The 21498-nt window shown below is 38.3% G+C and overlaps 1 protein-coding gene across 1 annotated transcript in view; it reads right to left on the bottom strand.

Moving 5' to 3' along the window:
• Positions 1-211: 211 nt before the first annotated feature.
• Positions 212-21498, bottom strand: part of LOC128586534 (PDZ domain-containing protein GIPC2-like) — a 97092-nt gene continuing 75805 nt past the window's right edge. Inside the window, exons 5-6 of the mRNA XM_053592394.1 lie at positions 17500-17581; positions 212-892 (exon numbers count right to left, since the gene is read on the bottom strand). Of these exons, the coding sequence (XP_053448369.1) occupies positions 720-892; positions 17500-17581 (255 nt within the window). The 3' untranslated portion in view covers positions 212-719. The remainder of the gene's footprint in view (positions 893-17499; positions 17582-21498) is intronic.

The raw sequence follows: 21498 nt of genomic DNA, 5'->3' as shown, positions 1-21498 counted from the left end.
CCTTCCAAGTTATCCGATAAATTTTCTGTCCCTAAAAATATCACCCCCTTTTGTATGGCTTTCCAAGAGAGCTGGTACTGAGAATAAATATTTTGAAATCTCCAAAAGAAATCCACTAAACAAGCACCAACAAATTACAACCTGAACTCGATTCTGCAGTTGATTTCAACCACAAGTTTGAAGAGCAATCACAAAGAAGCAATGAAAATGACTCAATCTTTATTTTACAAAGAGGGAACATGGGCCAGAAACATCAACAGACAGTAAGAATCTTCCTCCCCTTACTCAGGGGATAGAAACAATGCTTCTGGACCTGTAGGAGGCACAGCTCACATTTTCTCTCCTGAATGTGTCATGTTCAAACCAGTATAACAAAATGAAGGTGCCATGAGGTAAATCACCATTCCAATTCTAATATTCATTACAGGAAGATTTTGGGAAAGAACTAGTCATATGTGGGAAACAAAGCATGGGAGTTAATGGGGAGCAAAGTCATCACTCTAGAAACACTTCTTAAAAGTTCTAAATATCTTCTGAATGAATATTAAAATTGCTCATATTTTAGGTGATTTATTTTAAGAATACTACATAAGAACTCCATTAAAAAGTAGCCAAAAATCAAAATTACATTTCAAAGAATGAATTCCAGACACATATAATTAAACCAGAGTTAAATTGTACTAATTATTGTACTCAAAAGTACATCTCATGGGGCTTTTTTAAAAGTAAGAAGAATGGTTCATTTCTTCGGAGAGGGTGGCATCATGAATGGCTTTCCAAACATCAAGGACAGCTTCTTCTGAGAATACAAAGTCTTCAAAATTTTCATTGAATGCCTTACCAAGTTCCTCTGAAGTACCTTTGTCCTTTCCAGCTTCAAACATGTCGGTAGCTGTCAAAAATAATTTTAGAAAATTAGTGGTGAATGGAGATGACATCAGGGGACTGAGAAAATGGCTCCAGGAAAATTACTTTCCAAAGGTAGCATGCATGGGTAGCATATATTTCTAGCACAAATTAAAAGAGTAAGACACCCCTCTCACATATCAAGGTGGCAGAGATGTTTTTCAATGATCTGTCCACTGTGCTCAGGTTTGCAGCTGCCACCCCTGCCCTCTACTCAACATTGGAGCCCTTCATTTGGGAGCCTTTGGAGTCCTATGAGTGAAAGAAAACCATGTGGCTAATGCCACAGAAAATGAACAACTGCCCCCACCTCTCTGTAGCACTACTCTACCCTCCACTGGATCCCCACCACCGTCATGATGGAGCCTCGCATGGTCCACAAGCACTGGGGAAAGTCAAGTCTAGAACTCTGGTCCCAGAGCCAGGATGTAAAAGGAGAGTAGTTAAAACCTAAAGGGTAAGTACTGCTACAGCAGGACTCAGGTTCAAAATTTTGCTTATTCTTCCATTTTAATTACTTCTTTTTTTTTTTTTTTGAGACAGTCTCTCTCTGTCACCCTGGCTAGAGTGCTGTGGCATCATAGCTCATAGCTATCTCAAACTTCTGCGCTCAAGTGACATCTTGCCTCAGCCTCCCAAGTAGCTGGAACTACAGGCACCTGCTACAACGCCCAGCTAATTTTTCTATTTTTAGTAGAGATGGGATCTCACTCTTGCTCTGACTGGTCTTGAACTTCTGACCTCAAGCAATCCACCCATCTCAGTCTCTCAGAGTGCTAGAATTACAGGCGGGAGCCACCACACCCGACCCATTTTAATTATTTCTTGTAGGCCCTATGGATAACATGTATTAAGACAATTGCCTAAAGATTTTGTTGACACGCACATAAGATATGGTGAGGAAAAAAATCTAGTTAAGGAAGAATTAGGATGCACACACATAAAAGATATAAGAAAACTTACAGACTATTCAGGAGCAGAAACTAACACAACACTATAGAAGATGCTCTTAAACAAATGCCAGAGGAATCAAGGGAAGAGATGTTGGTGTTCACTGATGGACAATGAATCTGCCAGTCTCTCTCCTCTCACTCTCCACCCTCCCCCTCCCTCATGTATACACACACTTGACTCTAAGAGGGGAAGAAACAACAACTTTGTATGTGGGTTTTACACCTCAGGAAGTGCAGGCGCTTTGTCTACCACACTGAATTCAGAAACACCGCCTTTTGAACCTCACCAGCTATGACCTGGTTTCTGTTCCTAGTCACAAAATAACAAAAATGCTCCTCAAGATTCCCATACTCTGACCTCACATTCCAAAATGTAGAGTCTTACTCACTCTGGCACAGCAGAAAAGTGAAGAAACCCTCACACCCTCAGTACAGTCCCAGAGCTGGTCAGACGTCCACAGTCCTCCAAGTTCTACCTCTACTCCACTGCCAATATGACTAGTGATAGTTCCTAGAGACTATTACTAAGAATGACAATAGGTACCTCTATTACTTATGACGTGACAGGAACATGTTATTTAATTTGCTGCCTTGGCGACCTTATAATGTTGTTTATATTACATCCTTTTTAAAGGCATGTAAATTAAGGCTCAAAAAGAAATTAAGAATAGAGCACACACTTGACCATGTTATGAATTTTTGCTAATGCATTAAATGTCAACACAACTTTTAAACATCCTCACAGGAAAAACAAATGGTATAATTTTATCCTTTTGATAAAATATTGTATCTCTAATTTATGAGAAAACCAAAAGAAACTTTAGAGAGGTGAAGTACTTTTTAGAAATTTATAGCATATTCTCAATTTTGATATGAGGACAATTAATGACAATTATTGTTATGGGGGGAAGCAGAAAGAGGGACGGAGGGAGGGGGGTGGGGCCTTGGTGTGTGTCACACTTTAGGGGGGCAAGACATGATTGCAAGAGGGACTTTACCTAACAATTGCAATCAGTGTAACCTGGCTTATTGTACCCTCAATGAATCCCCAACAATAAAAAAAAAAAAGAAAGTTATAACATATTAACATAAGATAGCTACTATAATGAGCTTCATATATTGACTAAAATCAAGCTGCAGATACATATTACTGCCATAATATTTAATACCTGACTACAACTTGGCAAAAAAAATATTCCACTAAAAGAGTAGACTCTCTATAGTACACATAGCAGCTAAGTTCTGACCTCTAGTGGCAATTTTTATTACAATCACTGAACAACTTTTACATTATTTTAATGACAAACCTATTTCAGTAATATAGATCAACATATAGTTTTCATTAAGTTTTTAAATATTTAAGCAGAACTTCTAGATATAAAATATTACTGAATGGTTAAAATTTTTAGTATTAAAATCCTGAAACTAAATCTTCTCTCTTAACTTGTTAGCTAACTTTGGGCAAGTTACCAAACTTCTCTGAATCCCACTTTTCAACTCTATAAAATGGGATTCAGATAAAGATTAGTCATCCCCTTTAGCAGTGTTGGATACATCCTCCAATAGGAAGCTAAGCAAAGAAATTTTATATTTAATCTTAACCATCCGACAATTGGATTTAATAGACATCTACAGAACATTTCATCCTAACATAACTGAATACACATTCTTCTCATCAGCCCATGGAACATACTCCAAAATCAATAACATCTTAAGTCACAAATCTAACCTCAGCGAATTAAAAGAATAGAAATTATTCCTTGCATCTTCTTGGACCACCATGGAATAAAAGTGGAACTCACTAACAACAAGAATCTACATACTCATACAAAAACATGGAAACTAAACAACTTCATGCTGAATGATAGCTGGGTCATAGATGAGATTAAGAAGGAAATTAACAAATTTTTGGACCAAAATGACAATGCAGTCATGAATTATCAGAACCTCTGGGATACAACAAAGGCAATCCTAAGAGGGAAATTTATAGCACTGCAAGCCTTCCTCAAAAGAACGGAAAGAGAGGAAGTTAACAACTTAATGGGACATCTCAAGCAACTGGAAAAGGAAGAACATTCCAATCCCAAACCCAGCAAAAGAAAAGAAATAACCAAAATTATAGCAGAATTAAATGAAATTGAAAACAAAAGAATTATAAAACAGATCAATAAATCAAAAAGTTGGTTTATTGAAAAGATCAATAAAATACATAAACCTTTGGCTAACCTAACCAGGAAAAAAAGTAAAATCTCTAATTTCATCAATCAGAAATGGTAAAGACAAAATAACAACAGACTGCTCAGAAACTCAAAAAATTCGTTTTTTTAATTTTATTTATTTATTTTATTATTAAATCATAGCTGTGTACATTAATGCCATCATAGGGCACCATACACTGGTTTTATAGGCCGTTTGACACATTTTCATCATACTAGTTAACATAGCCTTCCTGGCATTTTCTTAGTTATTGGGTTAAGACATTTACATTCTAAATTTACTAAGTTTCACATATACCCTTGTAAGATGCACCACAGGTGTAATCCTGCCAATCACCCTCCCTCTGCCAACCTCACCCCTCCGTCCCCTCCCTTTCCCCCTTCCCCCTATTCTTAAGTTATAACTGGGTTATAGCTTTCATGTGAAAGCCGTAAATTAGTTTCATAGTAGGGCTGAGTACATTGGATACTTTTTCTTCCATTCTTGAGATACTTTACTAAGAAGAATATGTTCCAGCTCCACCCATGTAAACATGAAAGAGGTAAACTCTCCATCTTTCTTTAAGGCTGCATAATATTCCATGGTGTACATATACCACAATTTATTAATCCATTCATGGATAGATGGGCACTTGGGCTTTTTCCATGACTCAGCAATTATGAATTGGGCTGCAATAAACATTCTGGTACAAATATCTTTGTTATAATGTCATTTTTGGTCTTCTGGGTATATACCTAGTAGAGAAATTATAGGATTGAATGGCAGATATATTTTTAAATCTCTACATATTCTCCAAACATCTTTCCAAAAGGAATATATTAATTTGCATTCCCACCAGCAGTGTAGAAGTGTTCCCTTTTCTCCACATCCACACCAACATCTCTGGTCTTGCAATTTTGTGATATGGGCTAATCTTCCTGGAATTAGATGATATCTCAAAGTAGTTTTGATTTGCATTTCTCTGATGATTAAAGATGATGAGCATTTTTCATATGTCTGTAGGCCATGCACCTGTCTTCTTTAAAGAAGTTTCTCTTCAAGTCCCTTGCCCAGCCTGCAATAGGATCACTTGTTCTTTTCTTGCTTATATGTTTGAGTTCTCTGTGGATTCTGGTTATTAAACTTTTGTCGGAGACATAACCTGCAAATATCTTCTCCCATTCTGAGGGCTGTCTGCTTGCTTTACTTACTGTGTTCTTGACTGTGCAAAAGCTTTTTAGTTTGATCAGGTCCCAGTAGTGTATTTTTAAAGCTGCTTCAATTGCCTGGGGGGTCATCCTCATAAAATACTCACCCAGACTGATTTCTTCAAGGGTTTTCCCTGCACTTTCTTCTAGCATTTTTATTGTTTCATGTCTTAAGTTTCAATCTTTAATCCAGTGAGAGTCTATCTTAGTTAATGGTGAAAGGTGTGGGTTCAGTTTCAGTCTTCTACAGGTTGCCAGCCAGTTCACCCAGCACCATTTGTTAAATAGGAAATCTTTCCCCCACTGAATGTTTTTAATTGGTTTGTCAAAGATCAAATAACGGTAAGTAGCTGGATTCATCTCTTGGTTCTCTATTCTGTTCCATACATCTACCTCTCTGCTTTTGTGCCAGTACCATGCTGTTTTGATCACTATCAATTTATAGTGTAGTCTGAGGTCTGGTAGTGTGATTCCTCCTGCTTTGTTTTTATTTCTGAGTAATGTCTTGGCTATTCGAGGTTTTTTCTGATTCCATATAAAATGAAGTATTATTTTTTCAAGATCTTTAAAGTATGACAGTACAGCTTTAATAGGGAGTGCATTAAAATTGTATGTTACTTTGGGCAGTATGGGCATTTTAACAATGTTGATTTTTCCCAGCCATGAGCATGGTATGTTTTTCCATTTGTTAACATTTTCAGCTATTTCTTTTCTTAGAGTTTCACAGTTCTCTTTATAGAGATCTTTCACGTCCTTTGTTAGATAAACTCCCATATATTTCATCTTCTTTGGCACTACTGTGAATGGGATAGAGTCCTTAACTGTTTTTTCAGCTTGACTATTATTGGTATATATAAAGGCTACCGATTTATGAATGTTGATTTTGTAACCTGAGACACTGCTGTATTTCTTGATCACGTCTGAGAGTTTTGTAGTAGAATCCCTGGTGTTTTGCAGATATACATTCATATCATCTGCAAAGAATGAAAGTTTGATCTCTTCTGACCCTATATGGATACCCTTGATCGCCTTCTCTTCCCTAATTGCGATGGCTAAAACTTCCATTACAATGTTAAAGAGCAGTGGAGACAATGGGCAGCCTTGCCTGGTTCCTGATCTGAGTGGAAATGATTTCAATTTAACTCCATTCAATATGATATTGGCTGTGGGTTTGCTGTCGATGGCCTCTGTCAGTTTAAAAAATGTCCCTTCTATACCAATTTTCTTAAGTTTTCTGATCATGAAGGGATGCTGGATATTATCAAAAGCTTTATCTGCATCAATTGAGAGAATCATTTGTTCTTTGTTTTTTAATTTGTTTATGTGCTGAATTATACTTATAGATTTACATATATTGAACCAGCCTTGGGACCCTGGGATAAAACCGACTTGGTCATGATGTATAATTTGCTTGATATGTTGCTGGATTCTGATTGTTAGGATCGTGTTGAATATTTTTGCATCTATATTCATTAGTAATATTGGTCTATAATTTTCTTTTCTTCTTGGGTCTTTTCCTGGTTTGGGGATCAGGGTGATGTTTGCTTCGTAGAACATGTTGGGTAGTCTTCCTTCTTTTTCTACATTTTGGAACAGGTTGAGTAATATAGATACTAGTTCCTCTTTAAAGGTTTGGTAGAAGTCTGATGTGAAGCCATCTGGTCCCGGGCTTTTCTTTTTAGGGAGATTTTGTATGGTTGATGCTATTTCAGAACTTGATATTGGCCTGTTCGACATTTCCACTTGATTCTGGCTAAGTCTTGGAAGGTGAAGTGCTTCCAAGTATTGATCAATTTCCTTCAGATTTTCATTTTTCTGAGAATAAAGTTTCTTGTAATATTCATTAAGGATTTTTTGAATTTCTGAGGAGTCTGTTGTTATTTCATCTTTGTCGTTTCTGATTGATGAGATTAGAGATTTTACTCTTTTTTTCCTGGTTAGGTTAGCCAAAGGTTTATCTATTTTATTGACCTTTTCAAAAAACCAACTTTTTGATTTATTCCTCTGTTGTACAATTCTTTTGTTTTCAATTTCATTTAATTCTGCTCTGATTTTGGTTATTTCTTTTCTTCTACTGGGTTTGGGGTTGAAATGTTCTTCCTTTTCCAGTTGCTTGAGATGTCCCATTAAGTTGTTAACTTCCTCTCTTTCCGTTCTCTTGAGGAAGGCTTGCAGTGCTATAAATTTCCCTCTTAGGACTGCCTTTGCAGTATCCCATAGGTTCTGATAATTCGTTTTGTTCCAAAGATTTGGCAGTTTCCTTCTTAATCTCATCTCTGACCCAGCTATCATTCAGCATATGGTTATTTATCAAAAAATTCTTAATGAATACTACAAGAAACTTTATTCTCAGAAACACGAAAATCTAAAGGAAATTGACCAATAATTGGAAGCACGCCACCTCCCAAGACTTAGCCAGAATGAAGTGGAAATGTTGAACAGGCCTATATCAAATTCTCAAATAGCATCAACTATACAAAATCTCCCTAAAATGAAAACCCCGGGACCAGATGGCTTCACACAAGAATTCTACCAAACCTTTAAAGAGGAATTAGTACCTATATTACTCAACCTTTTCCAAAATATAGAAAAAGAAGGAATACTCCCCAACACATTCTATGAAGCAAACATCACCTTGATCCCCAAACTAGGACCAAATCCAACAAGAAAAGAAAATTACAGACCAATATCACTAATGAATATTGATGCAAAAATGTTCAACAAGATCCTAGCAAACAGAATCCGGCAATACATCGAACAAATTATACACCATGCCCAAGTGGGTTTTATCCCAGGGTCTCAAGACTGGTTCAATATACGTAAATCTATAAGTATAATTCAGCACATAAACAAATTAAAAAACAAAGACCATAAGATTCTCTCAATTGATGCAGAAAAAGCTTTTGATAATTAATGTCCAGCATCCCTTTATGATCACAACACTTAAGAAAATGAGTATAGAAGGGAAATTTTTTTAACTAACAGAGACCATCTACAACAAACCTACAGCCAATATCATATTGAATGGAGTAAAATCAAAACCACTACCACTCAGATCAGGAACCAGGCAAGGTTGCACATTGTCTCCACTGCTCTTTAACATCGTAATGGAAGTTTTAATCATCGCAGTTAGGGAAGAAAAGGTGATCAAGGGTATCCATATAGGGTCAGAAGAGATCAAACTTTCACTCTTTGCAGATGATGATTGTATATCTGGAAAATACCAGGGATTCTACTACAAAACTCTTAAAAGTGATCATGGAATGCAGCAGCATCTCAGGTTACAAAATCAACACTCATATATCTGTAGCCTTTATATATACCAACAATAGCTAAGCTGAAAAAACAATCAAGGACTCTATTCTATTTATAGTAGTCCCAAAGAAGATGAAATATTTGGGAGTTTACCTGACAAAGGACATGAAAGATCTCTATAAAGAGAACTATGAAACTCTAAGAAAAGAAATAGCTGAAGATGTTAACAAATGGAAAAACATACCATGCTCATGGCTGGGAAAAATCAACATTGTCAAAATGCCCATACTGCCCAAAGCAATATACAATTTTAATGCAATCCCTGTTAAAGCTCTATTGTCATACTTTAAAGATCTTGAAAAAATAATACTTCATTTTAATATGGAATCAGAAAAAAACCTCGAATAGCCAAGATATTACTCAGAAATAAAAACAAAGCAGGTGGAATCACACTACCAGACCTTAGACTATACTATAAATCGATAGTGATCAAAACAGCATGGTACTGGCACAAAAGCAGAGAGGTAGATGTATGGAACAGAATAGAGAACCAAGAGATGAATCCAGCTACTTACCGTTATTTGATCTTTGACAAACCAATTAAAAACATTCAGTGGGGAAAAGATTCCCTATTTAACAAATGGTGCTGGATGAACTGGCTGGCAACCTGTAGAAGACTGAAACTGGACCCACACCTTTCACCTTTAACTAAGATAGACTCTCACTGGATTAAAGATTGAAACTTAAGACATGAAACTATAAAAATACTAGAAGAAAGTGCAGGGAAAACTCTTGAAGGAATCGGCCTGGGAGAATATTTTATGAGGAGGACCCGCCGGGCAATTGAAGCAGCATCAAAAATACACTACTGGGACCTGATCAAACTAAAATGCTTCTTCTGCACAGTCAAGAACACAGTAAGTAAAGCAAGCAGACAGCCCTCTGGATGGGAGAAGATAATTGCAGGATATTTCTCCGACAAAGGTTTAATAACCAGAATCCACAAAGAACTCAAACATATTAGCAAGAAAGGAACAAGTGATCACATCTCAGGCTGGGCAAGAAACTTGAAGAGAAACTTCTCTGAAGAAGACAGGTGCATGGCCTACAGACACATGAAAAAAATGCTCATCAACCTTAATTATCAGAGAAATGCAAATCAAAACTACTTTGAGATATCATCTAACTCCAGTAAGATTAGCCCACATCACAAAATTGCAAGACCAGAGATGTCGGCGTGGATGTGGAGAAAAGGGAACACTTATACATTGCTGGTGGGAATGCAAATTAATATGTTCCTTTGGAAAGATGTTTGGAGAATACTTAGAGATCTAAAAATAGGCCTGTCATTCAATCCTACAATTCCTCTACTAGGTATATATCCAGAAGACCAAAAATCACAGTTTAACAAAGATTTTTGTACCAGAATGTTTACTGCAGCCCAATTCATAATTGCTAAGTCATGGAAAAAGCCCAAGTGCCCTTTGACTCACAAATGGATTAATAAATGGTGGCATATGTACACCATGGAATATTATGCAGCCTTAAAGAAAGATGGAGACTATACCTCTTTCATGTTTACATGGATGGAGCTGGAAAATATTCTTCCTAGCAAAGTATCTCAAGAATGGAAGAAAAAGTACCCAATGTACTCAGCCCTAATATGAAACTAATCTATAGCTTTCATATGAAAGCTATAACCCAATCTCAGCACAAGAATATGGGGAAAGGGGCAAGGGAGGGGAGGATGGGTGGAGGAAGGGTATTTAGTGGGTCCACATCTACGGTGCATCTTAGAAGGGTACAGGTGAAACTTACTAAATGTAGAGTATAAATGTCTGAACACAATAACTAAGAAAATGCCATGAAGGCTATGTTAACCAGTTCAATGAAAATATTTTCAAACTGATACATTTCCAGGGAGGCGGAGCAAGATGGCAGCCGAGTAACAGCTTCCTTGCATCTGGGCACCGTGAATCTGGGAAGATAGGACTCCAGGCATCTCTGGCTGGTGGGAACTGCCTAGCATCACTCCTATGAGGATACAGGGAGTCAGCAAGAGACTTCTGGACCCCAAGAGGAGGGGGATCCCTCCTAAAACAGTGGAAAACCGGCAAGTGGTCGCGTGTGTTCAATCCGTCTAAACCCGCCCACAACTGTAAGTTCAGTAGCAGCAAGACTGCAAACCAGAAAGGCCTTACCTGTGAACTGTTTTGATGTCCTTGGACTTGGCACTGAGTTGAACTGCCCTGGGGAAGGCCTGAGCGGGAGGGCGGAGAACTTTGGCCGTTGTCTAGGGCCCCAGTCTGAGCCGCTGAGCCAGACGGAGCTAATAGTGTTTGGCGGTGGGTCACATGGAACCATTGCCAGTGATCTGCCCCGGCAAGCTCCGCCCTCAGGGTCGCAGAGCTAGAAACGGGTGGGAGCTTGTAACCCAGCAACCAAGTAGCCTAAGGGTGGGGTCTGAGCCGCCTTGCAGCCCTAACCCTCAGGGGCAGAGTGAGACCGGTTTTGGCACACTGGGTAAGTGGATAGCCACTTCAGCAGTGATTCCAGCAAGAAAGCTGGGAAAGCTTCTGCTCAGCAAGTTTACAAGTTCAAAGTGCCTTTTAAGTGGGCTGAAGAGAGATTTAGGGAGTCTACCTGCTGGGGTTTGAGAAATCAGCAGCCTCCAGTCGTATCAGAACTGTGACTAACATCTCATACCCCAGAAGACCACGTGTTGCCCAGACAATATTCAATAACATATACAAACTGTTTTGTTTTTGGTTGTGCATTTTTTTCTTTTTTTTTGTTTGGTTGGTTTTTTTTTGTTTGTTTGTTTATTTTGACATTGTTGATGTTCTTTTGTTTTTTAATTTCAATCTTTTCCATACAGATCCCTTTTTCTTTCTCAATTTTTCTAGTTTAATTATAATTTCCCATTGCTGCCTTTTTTAATAACTACAACTTCATTTTTGCTAGTGTTTCTAGCCCTATCATTTGGTTTTTCACCCAATTGTATCCCCGTAAAGTTTTCTGTTTGCTTGTTTTGGTTTGATTTATAGCATTTTTGCCTTTCCTCTCTACTTGGTGGAGGTGGGGTACTGTGTCTGATCAGGTTAGCAAAGAGCTGCTGACCTCAAGGGAACCACCCAACTGGGCACCCCCAGAAGGTGGGGTTTTTTAAGGTTGTGTCAAAGTACCCTACTGTACACCTATATTGCCCTGTCTCCCTCTTTCTGTACCTCTCTTCTTTTTGTCAATATTCCTTATCCCCACCCCCTCTCCTTTCTCTATCTTTCTTTTTTTTCTTATCACTCGGTCTCCTTTCTTTCATCCCTTTTTTGCTCCTAAACCTTCTCACACATCTGGTCCTGTAACCCTTAGTCCACAGGCACAAGAACTTAAAGAGCAAGAGGAAGTGAAAGGAAAATTAGGACAAGGAAACAGATAAAAGAAATCACTCATGAGGAAGAATCAGCAGAAAACTCCAGGCAACATGAAGAACCAGTCCAGAACAACCCCGCCAAGGGACCATGAGGTAGCTACTGCAGAGGATTCCACCTATACAGAAATGTTAGGAATGACAGAAAGGGAATTTAGAATACACATGTTGAAAACAATTAAAGAAATGATGGAAACAATGAAGGAAACTGCTAATAAAGTGGAAAATAACCAAAAGGAAATCCAAAAACAGAATCAAATCAGAGATGAACGATATGAAGAATATAAAAAGGATATAGCAGAGCTGAAGGAAATGAAACAGTCAATCAGGGAACTTAAAGATGTAATGGAAAGTATCAGCAACAGGTTACACCATGCAGAAGAAAGAATTTCAGAGGTAGAAGACAAAGTTTTTGAGATAACTCAGATAGTAAAAGAGGCAGAAAAGAAGAGAGAGAAAGCAGAACGTTCACTGTCAGAATTATGGGACTTTATGAAGCGTTCCAACATACGAGCTATAGGAATTCCAGAAGGGGAAGAAGAATGCCCCAGAGGAATGGAAGCCATACTAGAGAATATTATAAAAGAAAATTTCCCAAACATCACCAAAGATTCTGACACACTGCTTTCAGAGGGCTATCGGACCCCAGGTCGCCTCAACTCTAACCGAGCTTCTCCAAGACACATTATGATGAACCTGTCCAAAGTCAAGACAAAAGAAAAGATCCTGCAAGCGGGCAGGAGTAAGCGCCGGTTGACCTACAGGGGCAAATCCATCAGAGTGACCGCAGACTTCTCTAATGAAACTTTCCAAGCAAGAAGACAATGCTCATCTACCTTTAGTCTACTTAAACAGAACAATTTCCAGCCCAGAATTCTGCACCCTGCTAAGCTAAGCTTAAAAATTGATGGAGAAAACAAATCATTTACAGATATACAAACATTGAGGAAATTCGCCACAACAAGACCAGCTCTACAGGAAATACTTCAACCTGTTCTGCACACTGACCACCACAATGGATCAGCAGCAAAGTAAGAACTCAGAAATCAAAGGACAGAACCTAACCTCCACACTGATGCAAAAGATAAAACTAAGCAATGGACTCTCACAAAATAAGACGAATAGAATACTACCACATTTATCAATTACCTCAATAAATGTTAATGGCTTGAATTCCCCACTGAAGAGACACAGATTGGCTGACTGGATGAAAAAACACAAGCCATCCATTTGCTGTCTGCAAGAAACACACCTGGCTTCAAAAGACAAATTAAAGCTCCGAGTCAAGGGTTGGAAGACAATTTTTCAGGCAAATGGAATTCAGAAGAAAAGAGGAGTTGCAATCTTATTTTCAGATACAAGTGGATTTAAAGCAACTAAAGTCAAAAAAGACAAAGATGGTCACTTTATATTGGTCAAGGGAAAAATACAACAAGAAGACGTTTCAATTCTAAATATTTATGCACCCAATTTAAATGCTCCCAGATTCTTGAAGCAGACCTTACTCAGTCTGAGCAATATGATATCTGATAATACCATCATAACAGGGGACTTTAACACTCCTCTTACAGAGCTGGACAAATCCTCTAAACAGAAATTAAACAAAGATATAAGAGATTTAAATGAGACCCTAGAACAACTGTGCTTGATAGATGCATATAGAACACTCCACCCCAAAGATAAAGACTATACATTCTTCTCATCACCCCATGGAACATTCTCCAAAATTGATCATATCCTGGGACACAAAACTAATATGAACAGAATCAAAAGAATTGAAATTTTACCTTGTATCTTCTCAGGCCATAAGGCACTAAAGGTGGAACTCAACTCTAACAAAAATGCTCGACCCCACCCAAAGGTATGGAAATTAAACAATCTTCTGTTGAATAACAGATGGGTGAAGGAAGAAATAAAACAGGAAATCATTAACTTCCTTGAGCATAACAACAATGAGGACACAAGCTACCAAAACCTGTGGGATACTGCAAAGCAGTTTTGAGCGGAAAATTCATCGCTTTAGATGCCTACATTCGAAAAACAGAAAGAGAGCACATCAACAATCTCACAAGAGATCTTATGGAATTGGAAAAAGAAGAACAATCTAAGCCTAAACTCAGTAGAAGAAAAGAAATATCCAAAATCAAATCAGAGATCAATGAAATTAAAAACAAAAGAATCATTCAGAAAATTAATGAAACAAGGAGTTGGGTTTTTGAAAAAATAAATAAAATAGATAAACCATTGGCCAGACTAACTAGAAATAGAAAAGTAAAATCTCTAGTAACCTCAATCAGAAACGATAAAGGGGAAATAACAACTGATCCCATAGAGATACAAGAGATCATCTCTGAATACTACCAGAAACTCTATGCCCAGAAATTTGACAATGTGAAGGAAATGGATCAATATTTGGAATCACACCCTCTCCCTAGACTTAGCCAGGAAGAAATAGAGTCCCTGAACAGACCAATTTCAAGCACTGAGATCAAAGAAACAATAAAAAAGCTTCCAACTAAAAAATGCCCTGGTCCAGATGGCTTCACTCCAGAATTCTATCAAACCTTCAAGGAAGAGCTTATTCCTGTACTGCAGAAATTATTCCAAAAAACTGAGGAAGAAGGAATCTTCCCCAACACATTCTATGAAGCAAACATCACCCTGATACCAAAACCAGGAAAAGACCCAAACAAAAAGGAGAATTTCAGACCAATCTCACTCATGAATATAGATGGAAAAATTCTCAACAAAATCTTAGCCAATAGATTACAGCTTATCATCAAAAAAGTCATTCATCATGATCAAGTAGGCTTCATCCCAGGGATGCAAGGCTGGTTTAACATACGCAAGTCCATAAACGTTATCCACCAGATTAACAGAGGCAAAAATAAAGATCACATGATCCTCTCAATAGATGCAGAAAAAGCATTTGATAAAATCCAGCATCCTTTTCTAATTAGAACACTGAAGAGTATAGGCATAGGTGGCACATTTCTAAAACTGATTGAAGCTATCTATGACAAACCCACAGCCAATAGTTTACTGAATGGAGTAAAACTGAAAGCTTTTCCTCTTAGAACTGGAACCAGACAAGGTTGTCCTCTGTCACCTTTACTATTCAACATAGTGCTGGAAGTTCTAGCCAATACAATTAGGCAAGACAAGGAAATTAAGGGAATCCAAATGGGAGCAGAGGAGGTCAAACTCTCCCTCTTTGCTGACGCCATGATCTTACACTTAGAGAACCACAAAGACTCAACCACAAGACTCCTAGAAGTCATCAAAAAATACAGTAATGTTTCAGGATATAAAATCAATGTCCACAAGTCAGTAGCCTTTGTGTACACCAATAACAGTCAAGATGAGAAGCTAATTAAGGACACAACTCCCTTCACCATAGTTTCAAAGAAAATGAAATACCTAGGAATATACCTTACGAAGGAGGTGAAGAATCTCTATAAAGAAAACTATGAACTCCTCAGAAAGGAAATAGCAGAGGATATTAACAAATGGAAGAACATACCATGCTCATGGATGGGAAGAATCAACATTGTTAAAATGTCTATACTTCCCAAAGCAATCTACCTATTCAATGCCATTCCTATCAAAGTACCTACATCGTACTTTCAAGATTTGGAAAAAATGATTCTGCGTTTTGTATGGAACCGGAAAAAACCCCGTATAGCTAAGGCAGTTCTTAGTAACAAAAATAAAGCTGGAGGCATCAGCATACCAGATTTTAGTCTGTACTACAAAGCCATAGTGCTCAAGACAGCACGGTACTGGCACAAAAACAGAGACATAGACACTTGGAATCGAATTGAACACCAAGTAATGAAACTAACATCTTACAACCACCTAATCTTCGATAAACCAAACAAGAACTTACCTTGGGGAAAAGACTCCCTATTCAATAAATGGTGTTGGGAGAACTGGATGTCTACATGTAAAAGACTGAAACTGGACCCACACCTTTCCCCCATCACAAAAATTGACTCAAGATGGATAAAGGACTTAAATTTAAGGCATGAAACAATAAAAATCCTCAAAGAAAGCATAGGAAAAACACTGGACGATATTGGCCTGGGGGAAGACTTCATGAAGAAGACTGCCATGGCAATTGCAACAACAACAAAAATAAACAAATGGGACTTCATTAAACTGAAAAGCTTCTGTACAGCTAAGGAGACAAGAACCAAAGCAAAGAGACAACCCACACAATGGGAAAGGATATTTGCATATTTTCAATCAGACAAAAGCTTGATAACCAGGATCTATAGAGAACTCAAATTAATCCACATGAAAAAAGCCAACAATCCCTTATATCAATGGGCAAGAGACATGAATAGAATTTTCTCTAAAGACGACAGACGAATGGCTAACAAACACATGAAAAAATGTTCATCATCTCTATATATTAGAGAAATGCAAATCAAAACATCCCTGAGATATCATCTAACCCCAGTGAGAATGGCCCACATCTCAAAATCTCAAAACTGCAGATGCCGGCGTGGATGTGGAGAGAAGGGAACACTTTTACACTGCTGGTGGGACTGCAAACTAGTACAACCCTTCTGGAAGGAAGTATGGAGAAACCTCAAAGCACTCAACCTAGACCTCCCATTCGATCCTGCAATCCCATTACTGGGCATCTACCCAGAAGGAAAAAAATCCTTTCATCATAGGGACACTTGTACTAGACTGTTTATTGCAGCTCAATTTACAATCGCCAAAATGTGGAAACAGCCTAAATGCCCACCAACCCAGAAATGGATTAACAAGCTGTGGTATATGTATACCATGGAATACTATTCAGCCATTAAAAAAAATGGAGACTTTACATCCTTCGTATTAACCTGGATGGAAGTGGAAGACATTATTCTTAGTAAAGCATCACATGAATGGAGAAGCATGAATCCTATGTACTCAATTTTGATATGAGGACAATTAATGACAATTAAGGTTATGGGGGGGGAAGCAGAAAGAGGGATGGAGGGAGGGGGGGCCTTAGTGTGTGTCACACTTTATGGGGGCAAGACATGATTGCAAGAGGGACTTTACCTAACAATTGTGATCAGTGTAACTTGGCTTATTGTACCCTCAATGAATCCCCAACAATAAAAAAAAAAAAAAAAAAGAAAATATTTTCAAACTGTATTTAAAACCAGCACATTGTACCTCATGATTGCATTATTGTACACAGCTATGATTTAATAAAAAAAAAAAAGATTAATCATCCCCATCATTAATTTAACCATGAAATCTGTAACTGTATCTCATTCTACGAATATTATTATTCATAATTTATAGTTTCAGAACCAACCAAAATTTGTTAAATTTGACATGGAACTAAGACCTCATAGCTAGTGAGTGATAAGGGCCAGGTCTCTTTTATTCTTCATTATCTTTGTATTCATTATTCTTTTCATCACTCCACAAATACTTTTTATCTTCAAAAACATAGAATTGCTTATAAGTGAAAACAAGTCGTAAGTAATCATTAAATTCCATCAAAGTAAGAGCTATATGACTTTTTAAAGTAGTATAATCTTACCTAACATAGTATCTCGAATTCCCAGGTACAATTCAAGAATGTCATCGATCTTTTCAATTGCCTTTGCTTTGACTCCAGAAAGCTTTATCAAAGAAGAGAGAAACAGCATATTATGTTTTTATATTGACATCTCTTGATTGTTGGGGCGCAGAGGGGAAAACCTGATGGGCAGCAAGTTCAGCTCAGCTGTGTCCTTCAGCTAATTTTAGTGGAAATAGATCTTCTAGATGTGCTCTGTAATTAAATACAAATCAATACAGTAAATACTTATATTTAGAATCAGCATTAAGTGTTACAAATTCAACAGAAAAGCCAAGAACATGGTCCTCAAGTAGCTAAAATCTACAAGTGAGGACAGATGTGAAAATAAATAATCATGTAACAATTTTGGAAGGACATAAAAGGAAGAAGCATCACAAGGCAGGAAGCAAGTTTACATCTCTAATTGTCATGGAAGATTTAGAAAGAAGGGGACTTAACAACTGGGTTTTCAAAGATGAACAAGAGCTAAGCTGGAGAGGGCACTTCGGTAGAAGGCAATAGAGAGGCAAAGTCTACATGAGGTCACAGAGTCTGAGAGAAGGGACAGCATGTCAAAGGGACTGCAAAAAGTGCCAGGTGGCTGGAGAACAGAGTGACAAACATGACTGTATCTGAAGGGTCCCCTTGTGCCATGCAGAGGATTGTGGTTTTTACTGTGCAACCCAGCAAGTCCCAACTTTGAATGGCTTCCCCTGATAGTTAAACATTTCTGAACATAAACCTAATTCTTTATATTAGCTAATTGTATATATTGTTTATAATTTATACACATGTATCACCAAATTGATATATTGTGTACATTATTTTTAAAAATCTTAAAAAAGGAAATTTCGGCGGCACCTGTGGCTCAGTGAGTAGGGCGCCGGCCCCATATGCTGAGGGTGGCAGGTTCAAACCCAGCCCCTGCCAAACTGCAACAAAAAAAAAATAGCCGGGCGTTGTGGCAGGCACCTGTAGTCCTAGCTGCTTGGGAGGCTGAGGCAAGAGAATCGAGTAAGCCCAAGAGTTAGAGGTTGCTGTGAGCCATGTGACGCCACAGCACTCTACCCAAGGGCGGTACAGTGAGACTCTTGTCTCTACAAAAAAAAAAAACATAAGGAAATTTCATGTGGATGAAATAATTTTTTTGGTAGAAATTGGACTCACACTTTGTTGCCCAGACTGGTCTCAAATTCCCATACTCAAGAAATCCTCCCCTCAGCCTCTTACCGCACTGAGATTACAGGTGTGAGCTACCATGCCTGGCCTGAAATATTTTTAAAATACTTTTTGTGTTACATACTAATGGCACCAAAAAAATTGTTTTTGAGATAGAGTCTCATTCTGTCAGCCAGGCTAGAGTACCATGGTGTCATAGTTCACAGCAACCTCAAAATCCTGGGCTCAAGCAATCCTCTTGCCTCAGCTTCCCCAGTAGCTGGGACTATAAGCGAACATCACCACATCCACTTAATTTTTCTATTTTTAGTACAGCCGGGGTCGCAACTCTTGGTCAGGCTGGTCTCAAACTACTGAGCTGAAGCAATCCACCTGCCTCTGCCTCCCAAACCGCTAGGATTACAGGCATGAGCCACCATGCCCAGCCAATGGCACCAAAATATCTTTGTTCTTCCTAAAACTATTATTGAAAGTTTCAGTCATAAACATTGCCTAAGTCTTAATATTCTTTTAAAATTTTGGTTTGATATTTGGTAAATTCTGGTTTTAAGTTCAGTTTATTTTAAAACTGGATTTTAAATCACTTCATAGCTAAAAAGGAACTGCCCCCAAATTGCCCAAATAATTCAACTCTGGATGCAAATGTGGAATTTATGATTAATTTGATTATAATAATTACACATTACTTTTAATACTATTATAAGTATATGTTGCTTTGTAGTCTCAAAATTTACTAAAATCAAGCACTTTATAGCAAATAAAATTTATTTCCTGTGGATATTACTATGGCTTTCTCACATTTTTGGTTTTAAGAACTGAGCTTAAAAACAAAAACAGAGATATAGGGAGGAGAGCAAGATGGCGGCCGAGTAACAGCTTCCTTGCATCTGGGCACTGTGAGTCTGGGGAGATAGGACTCCAGGCATCTCTGGCTGGTGGGATCTACCTATCATCACCCCTGTGAGGATACAGGGAGTCAGTGAGAGACTTCTGGACCCCAAGAGGAGGACTAAAACAGTGGAAAAACGGCAAGTGGTCACGTGTGTTCAATCGGTCTAAACCCGCCCACAACTGTAAGTTCAGTAGCAGCGAGACTGCAAACCGGAAAGGCCTTACCTGTGAACTGTTTTGGTGTCTTTGGACTTGGCACTTAGCTGAACTGCCTTGGGGAGAGCCTGAGCAGGAGTGCGGAGAACTTTGGCCATTGTCTAGGGCCCCCTGTCTGATCTGCTGAGCCAGACAGAGCTAATAGTGTTTGGCTGTGGGCCACAGGAAGCCATTGTGAGTGATCTGCCCCAGCAAGCTCCACCCTCAGGGTCGCAGAGCTAGAATCCAGGTGGGAGCTGGTAACCTAGCAACCAAGTAGCCTAAGGGTGGGGTCTGAGCCGCCATGCAGCCCTAAACCTCAGGGGCAGAGTGAGACTGGTTTTGGCACACTGGGTAAGTGGATAGCCACTTCAGCAGTGATTCCAGCGACAAGCACTTTCCTGGGAAAGCTTCTGCTCAGCAAGTTTACAAGTTCAAAGTGCCTTTCAAGTGGGCTGAAGAGAGATTTAGGGTGTCTTCCTGCTGGGGTTTGAGAAATCAGCAGCTTCCAGTTGTATCAGAACTGTGATTAACATCTCATACCCCAGAAGACCACATATTGCCCAGATAATATTCAACAACATATACATGCTGCTTTGTTTTTGGTTGTGTTTTTTTTTTTTTTTTTTTGGTTTGGTTGTTTTTTTGTTTATTTTCATGTTGTTGATGTTATCTTCTTTTTTAATTTCAACCTTTTCCATACAGATCATTTTTCTTTCTCAATTTTTCTAGTTTAATTATAATTTCCCATTGCTGCCTTTTTCAATAACTAGAACCTCATTTTTGCTAGTGTTTCTACTGCTATTATTTGGTTTTTCACCCAATTTTATCCCGTATAGTTTTCTGTTTGCTTGTTTTGGTTTGATTTATACCATTTTTGTCTTTCCTCTCTACTTGGTGGAGGTGGGGTACTGTGCCTGACCAGGTTAGCAAAGAGCTGCTGACCTCAAGGGACCCACCCAACTGGGCACCCCCAGAAGGTGGGTTTTCATTAAAGTTGTTTCAAAGTACCCTACTGTACACCTATATTGCTCTGTCTCCCTCTTTCTGTGCCTCTCTTCTTTTTGTCAATATTCCTTTTACCCACCCCCTCTCCTTTCTCTATTTTTTTTTTTCTTATCACTCGGTCCTCCTTTCTTTCATCCCTTTCTTGCTCTTTAACCTTGTCACCCTTCTTGTCCGGTACCATAAGGACTCAGCTAACCCCTAGTTCACAGGCATGAGAACTTAAAGATCAAGAGGAAGTGAAAGGAAAATTAGGGCAAGGAAATAGATAAAAGAAATCACTCATGAGGAAGACTCGGCAGAAAACTCCATGCAACATGAAGAACTAGTCCAGAACAACCCTGCCAAGGGAACATGAGGTAGCTACTGCAGATGATTCCACCTATAAAGAAACATTAGGAATGACAGAAAGGGAATTTAGAATACACATGTTGCAAACAATGAAAGAAATGATGGAAACAATGAAGGAAACTGCTAATAAAGTGGAAAAAATCAAAAGGAAATACAAAAACAGAATCAAATCAGAGATGAACGATATGAAGAATATAAAAAGGATATAGCAGAGCTGAAGGAACTGAAACAGTCAATTGGGGAACTTAAAGATGCAATGGAAAGTATCAGCAACAGGTTAGACCATGAAGAAGAAAGAATTTCAGAGGTAGAAGACAAAGTTCTTCAGATAACTCAGATAGTAAAAGAGGCAGAAAA

This window comes from Nycticebus coucang, chromosome 5, assembly GCF_027406575.1.
Source record: "Nycticebus coucang isolate mNycCou1 chromosome 5, mNycCou1.pri, whole genome shotgun sequence".
Lineage (NCBI taxonomy): Eukaryota > Metazoa > Chordata > Mammalia > Primates > Lorisidae > Nycticebus > Nycticebus coucang.
This window is presented reverse-complemented; position numbering and strand designations above follow the sequence as displayed.